Source organism: Solanum stenotomum, chromosome 1, assembly GCF_019186545.1.
Source record: "Solanum stenotomum isolate F172 chromosome 1, ASM1918654v1, whole genome shotgun sequence".
Classification (NCBI taxonomy): Eukaryota; Viridiplantae; Streptophyta; class Magnoliopsida; order Solanales; family Solanaceae; genus Solanum; species Solanum stenotomum.
Window position 1 is genome coordinate 84,409,929 of NC_064282.1, and position 6,524 is coordinate 84,416,452.

At 39.7% G+C, this 6,524-nt stretch overlaps 1 protein-coding gene across 1 annotated transcript; it reads right to left on the reverse strand.

Annotated features, from left to right (window-relative positions):
• Nucleotides 1-4,294: 4,294 nt before the first annotated feature.
• On the reverse strand, nt 4,295-6,238 carry LOC125857851 (uncharacterized). Its single transcript, XM_049537505.1, has 2 exons — nt 5,056-6,238; nt 4,295-4,905 (listed from the first exon to the last, which is right to left on the reverse strand). Exons 1-2 carry the CDS (start codon nt 6,236-6,238, stop codon nt 4,295-4,297), a joined length of 1,794 nt encoding a protein of 597 aa, XP_049393462.1.
• Nucleotides 6,239-6,524: the final 286 nt, after the last annotated feature.

The following is a 6,524-nucleotide window of genomic DNA, read 5'->3' on the forward strand; positions in this document are numbered from 1 at the left end:
ATTTGGCACTGATGGCACCTGCGTACAAATCGAAAGCAATCTCGCTCCATGGTCAACCAATAGTACCCTGCCCGGATAATCTTTTTTGCTAGAACATAACCATTCATGTGAGGGCCACAAACCCCTGAATACACCTCATTCATAATTGTTTCTGCTTCTTGAATATTCACACATCGCAATAGATTCAAATCTGGAGTCCTTTTATATAAGATATCGCCACTCAAGAAGAACCCATTGGCGAGTCGCCTGATAGTTCTTTTTTTATCTCTATCAGCATGTATTGGATATTCTTTAGCTTTTAAAAATCGTTTAATGTCGTGATACCAGGGCTCACCGTCTGGCTCTACTTCAATTATATTGCAATAACCATGTTGATCCCTAACTTGGATTTCCAACGGGTCAATATAGGTATTACCCGGGTATGGAAGCATCAAGGCTAGGGTGGCCAGAGCATCAGCTAACTCATTGTGAAACCTGGGAATGTACCTGAATTCAATGGACTTGAATCTTTTGATGAGGTTTTCTAAACATTGTTTGTACGGCATGAGTTTAATGTCTCGAGTCTCCCATTCGCCTCGAGCTTGTCGAATGAGCAAATCGGAATCCCCTAAAACCACCAACTCCTGCACATCCAGATTTATTGCCATATTCAAACCCATGATACAAGCTTCGTATTCTGTCGTGTTATTGGTAGAAAAGAATCGAAGTCGTGCTGTGGTAGGATAATGACATTCGTTTGGTGAGATAAGAACTGCCCCCATTCCTACTCCATTTTTGTTGACAGCCCCATCAAAATATAATTTCCACACGTGACCATCATTAGGAATTTCTTCCTCAATAGAGTTGATTTCTTCATCAGGGAGTATGTCCTTAGGGGCTCGTATTCGTTATCGATCGAATTCTCTGCCAAATGATCGGCCAACGCTTGTGCTTTCATGGCGGTGCGAGTGACATAAATAATATCAAATTCCGTAAGTAAAATCTGCTATTTTGCCAACCTACCTGTTGGCATGGATTTTTGAAAAATATATTTCAAAGGATCCATTCGAGATATAAGATAGGTCGTGTAGGACAAAAGATAGTGTTTCAATTTTTGGGCAACCCAAGTCAAAGCGCAACAAGTCTTTTCTAACAGAGTGTACTTTGTCTCATAGCTTGTGAACTTTTTGCTCAAATAATAAATGGCTTGTTCCTTTTTTCCCGTAATGTCATGTTGTCCTAAAACGCAACCAAATGAATTATCCATCACTGAAAGATATAAGAATAACAGCCTACCAGGTTCTGATGGGACCAATACCGGAGGGTTTACTAAATATTCCTTAATTTTGTCAAAAGCCTCCTGACACTCACTTGTCCATTTGATAGCAGCGTCCTTTTTCAACAACTTGAATATCGGCTCACATGTGGCGGTGAGTTGAGCAATGAACCTGCTAATATAGTTTAACCTTCCCAGAAAACTCATGACTTCAGTTTTGGTTTTTGGAGGTGGCAATTCTCGAATGGACTTTATCTTAGAGGGGTCCAATTCAATGCCTCTTCGACTAACTATAAAACCCAAAAGTTTGCCAGATGGCACTCTAAATGTACATTTAGCTGGATTAAGCTTGAGGTTGTATTTTCTCAATCTATCGAAGAATTTTCTTAGATCACGCACATGGTCTGCTTGCGTTCTAGATTTAATGGTGACATCATCGACATATACCTCAACTTCTTTATGCATCATGTCATGGAATATGGTAGTCATAGCTCTCATGTATGTTGCTCCTACATTCTTCAGACCGAATGGCATGACTCTATAACAATATGTACCCCATGGGGTGGTGAAAGCAATTTTTTCTGCATCTTCTTCATCCATGAGAATTTGGTGATATCTGGCGTAACAGTCCACAAAAGATTGAATCTCGTGTTTGGCACAATTATCAATCAGGATGTGAATGTTGGGTAATGGAAAATTGTCCTTTGGACTTGCTTTGTTTAAATCTCTATAATCAACACAAACTCTAATCTTTCCATCTTTCTTTGGCACTGGCACAACATTAGCCAACCAGGTAGTGTATCGGACAACTCTGATCACATTTGCAGTCAATTGCTTCATGATTTCCTCTTTAATTTTATCGCTCATGTCTGTCTTAAACTTTCTCTGCTTTTGCTGGACAGGTGGAAAATCAAGATGTATTGGAAGTTTGTGAACTACTAAATCAGCACTTAAACCCGGCATGTCCTCGTAGGACCACGCGAAGACATCTTTGTATTCAAATAAAACTTGAATTATGTCGTCTCGAATGTTCTGATCAACATGAATACTTATCTTTATTTCTCTCACTTCTTCAGGAGTTCCTAAATTAACCACCTCAGTTTCACTTAAATTAGGTTTAGGCTTATTTTCAAATTGATCCAATCCCTTTTTTATTTCTTCGTAAGCTTCATCTTCATCATATTTGTCAAACTTTGGATTCATTGTTTCGAGATCAGACAACTTTTTAGGATCTAACTGTAAACTCCACATGCATGTCATATTATTAAAGTCGACATTAACGTAACTGAAATGAAAAATAAGAGGACATATATTAGAAAGAGTAAGAACGGAGAAGATGATTGAATATGATTGGGAAACTAGAACTTCATTGCGTTAAATGAGAAATGATAGAAGGGTTAACACCAAAGTGAGACAACTAGTAGGTTTGAATTACAACCCTGAGAATAATTCAAATAAAGAAATTAAAAGCAGCAAAATAAACTACCAAGACTCCCTCCTTGTAGGGAGAGGAGTGGCTTCCCAGTTGTTGAGCTAGACATTCGGGCCGATGAATTGCACATCCATGTGACTATTGCCTTCACCCATCTGAGTCATGTTTAAGTCATAAAACATTTCCTTGATACCTTGACATATTTCATCCACATCATTCTAGATAGAGAAGTCTGGACTCGGTTCACCTCGAGATTTAACGAAAGATTGAGCAATATGAGGGATTGGCTTCAACAAATTCCAAACATTTCTTTTACGATCTTTTGCCCATTTTCTATCAAATCTAGTTGGATTGAAACCCAAACCGAATGTCTCTTGATTACCCATCGGATTGATGGGATCTACAATTCCTTGCAAATACAACCCTAGTCCCTTTCCAGGTTCATAGCCGTTTTGTACCATCTGGGACACCACCATGACTGAAGCAGATGATAGATGAGGTTGTGGTATAGGCTTTCCCTCCGAAAACTGATTGACTGTTATAATCTCAAAAGCCTGATAGTTGAGGGATTCACAACCACTTTTGGCCTCAATGCATGGTATTGAAGGATCTCGGGTGATTGGGAGATCATCTTCACCATGGACAATGATTTCCAGTTTATCATGCTCAAACTTGACCACTTGGTGCAAAGTAGACGGAACAGCTCTAGCCAGGTGGATCCATGGCCTACCCAAAAGTAGATTGTAAGAAGTGTCCATGTCTATTACTTGGAAAGTGATTCCGAACTCCATTGGTCCAATTGTAACAGTTAAGTATATTTCACCAAGAGTGTCCCGTTTTACGCCATCAAATGCACGCACACAGACATTGTTAGTACGAATCCTATCCGTGTTTATTTTCAACCTTTGTAGAGTAGAAAGAGGGCATATGTCTACACCCGATCCTCCATCAACCATGACCCTCTTCACATAGTGTTCTTCACATTTCACGGTTAAATGTAGCGCCTTATTATGCCCAGATCCTTCCAAAGGCAATTCATCATCAGTGAAAGTGATTCTATTTACCTCAAATATTCGGTTGGCCATCTTTTCCAAGTGACCCACCGTGATACTTTCTGAGATATGTGCCTCATTCAAGATTCTGGTCAAAACTTCACGATGCTCTTTAGAATGTATGAGTAATGATAACAAGGATATCTGAGCGGGTGTTTTCCTTAACTGATCAATAACAGAATAATCTTGAGCTTTCATCTTTTTCAAAAACTCTTCAGCCTCCTCCTCAGTGACAAGTTTTTTAACCGACAACTGATTTTCTTTGGCTTGTTTGTCTCTTCTTAATTCTTCTGGAGCATAACACCTCCCAGAACGAGTTAATCCTCTTGTTTCATTTGTTTCTTCAATAATCTCTTTTCCCTTGTGGGTAACAACGACTTTGTTGTAGTTCCATGGAACGGTCTTGGTGTTTGTCATCGGAAGTTGCGTTGCAATTTGTTTCACAATTGGCTCTTTCACACTTTCTTGATTTTGACCAAATGCTCGAAGCTTACCAGGAATGTATAATTTTGGTCCATTCAACGATACTTCTCTTCTTTTTACAACTCCAGGGAATTACAACACGAGTTTTCTCAAGTCTCCAAATTTTGAACTTGCACCATTCACAATTAGCGGTGCCTTTTGTATGGGTTCTAAAACCATACTCGACTCTTCTTCTGAACCTCTGCTTCCCATTTTTGTTTTACATGTTTGCTTACAATCTTCATAAATGTCTACCATCTCCATAATATGCTCCTTATTGTGAGCAGGGAGTGGGTTATTGGTGACATTTGGCGCCTCCTCATTGCGTATCTCAATTACCTTATCCTCAATCAACTTCTCAATGACTCTTTTTAGAGTCCAACAATTCTCTGTACTATGACCTGGAGTGTTAGCGTGATACTCACATATAACAGTTGGATCAAAGCCTCTTGCATTCGGATTGACAAAATAGGGATTGACAGGTTCAACAAATCCTAATTGTACTAATTTCCTCAACAAACTCGTATATGACTCTCCAATTGGGGTAAAGTTTTCTTTTCGACCTTGTTCTCTTGTATAATCCATCCGGGGACGTGGATTATGGGGTGCCTGAAAATTTTGTTGTTGGGGGCGAGAACCTTGTGAGGCAGGTGCCCGCCATTGTTGGCGCTGAGGAGGTCGGACATATGCTTGAGTGTTGAGAACTGCATATTGGGATGGGTAATAGTGTTGAGGAGAATTAGATTGTTCTTGTTGGACTTGAACATAAGGGTGGTTCATGCCCATTTGAATACCTCTCGATCCAGACGTCATCATGGACCCTTCTTCTTTCTTTTTTCAATTTACAAAATTACCTAACCCGCTTTGTATTGCTTGCGTGGTAGCTCTAATGGCTGTCTGGCTTACAATTTTACCCGATTTTATGCCGTTCTCTACCACTTCTCCGATCTTAATTGCTTCGGCGAAAGGCTTCCCCATTGCAGCGAGAAGGTAATGAAAGTAGTCAGGTTCTTGTGCCTGGAGAAAAACATCAATCAATTCATAGTCTTTCATCGGCGGTTTGACTCTAACCGCCTGCTCCCTCCATCTTATGGCATATTCCCTAAAGCTTTCAGACGATTTCTTCTTCATATTAACTAGGGAATTGCGATCCGGAATGATATCAATATTGTATTGGAATTGTTGGATAAAATCTTGCGCCATGTCATCCCAGACATGCCATCGAGAAATATCTTGGTCGATAAACCATTTTGAGGCTACACCCGTTAGACTTTCTCCAAAGTAAGCCATAAGAAGTTCTTCTTTTCCTTCGGCTCCCCTTAGCTGATTACAAAATCTTTTCAAATGAGCCACTGGGTCACCATGACCGTTATACATATCAAACTTTGGAGTTTTGAACCCTATAGGCAAGTGAACATCTGGAAACATGCATAAGTCCTTGAACGAGACACTTTTGTGTCCTCCCAGCCCTTGCATATTCCTTATGTTTTGCTCCAAACTCCTCATTTTTCTTGCAATTTCTTCATGTTCCTCGTCCTTAGTGTTTTTTTCAACCTCAACGGGGGAACTGTATTGATGAGTGTGGTGGTAAGAGTCAGGAATTTTGAAAGTCAATTTAGAGGCCTGACCTTGGCCGTATTGATCTTTGGGTATAGGATCATCATTAGATTTTTGTGCTAGTGTTGGTTGAGGAATTGCATTAGTTTGCACAGTTGGCATGAAGAGTGGATTGTTCATCATAGGTGGATTCAACGGGTGTACCGAGGAAGTTCCAGCAGTATTAGATGTGTTAACGTAGAGTTCAAATCCATGCGGATAAATCGGGTCACTTGTTGAGACTTGAATGGGGAATGACATATTCACATTCAGGTATTCCCGAATTGAAGATGGGGGAGCCTGCCCATTCATCCAAACTTCATACATTTCGGCCATCTGTTGTCTCAACATTTTGACCTCTTCTACAGATACTGACTCTTGTGCAACCATTTGATTTTGGACTTCGTCATTTCCCGACTCAGTTCCGTCTTTGCGTGTCATTTTTGCTTTCCCTTTTGATCTTGTGTTATATTGATGAGATGCCAGCTTTCTTCACAAACCAACCACCTTTAAACTCTTTCTCTCTTATATATAAAAACAAATGTGTTAGGATTCAACACTTTGCAATATTAATAACACGTTGTATGTTATGCACCTAAATTATTCCTATTTCTACAATGAGTTTTGGAAGACTTTTATGTTTCATCCCGGTTTTGGACGACTTGCTTATGTCTTTTAGTCCCATACTTTACTCATCTGAATATTTTGAACGCATTTTGATCGAACC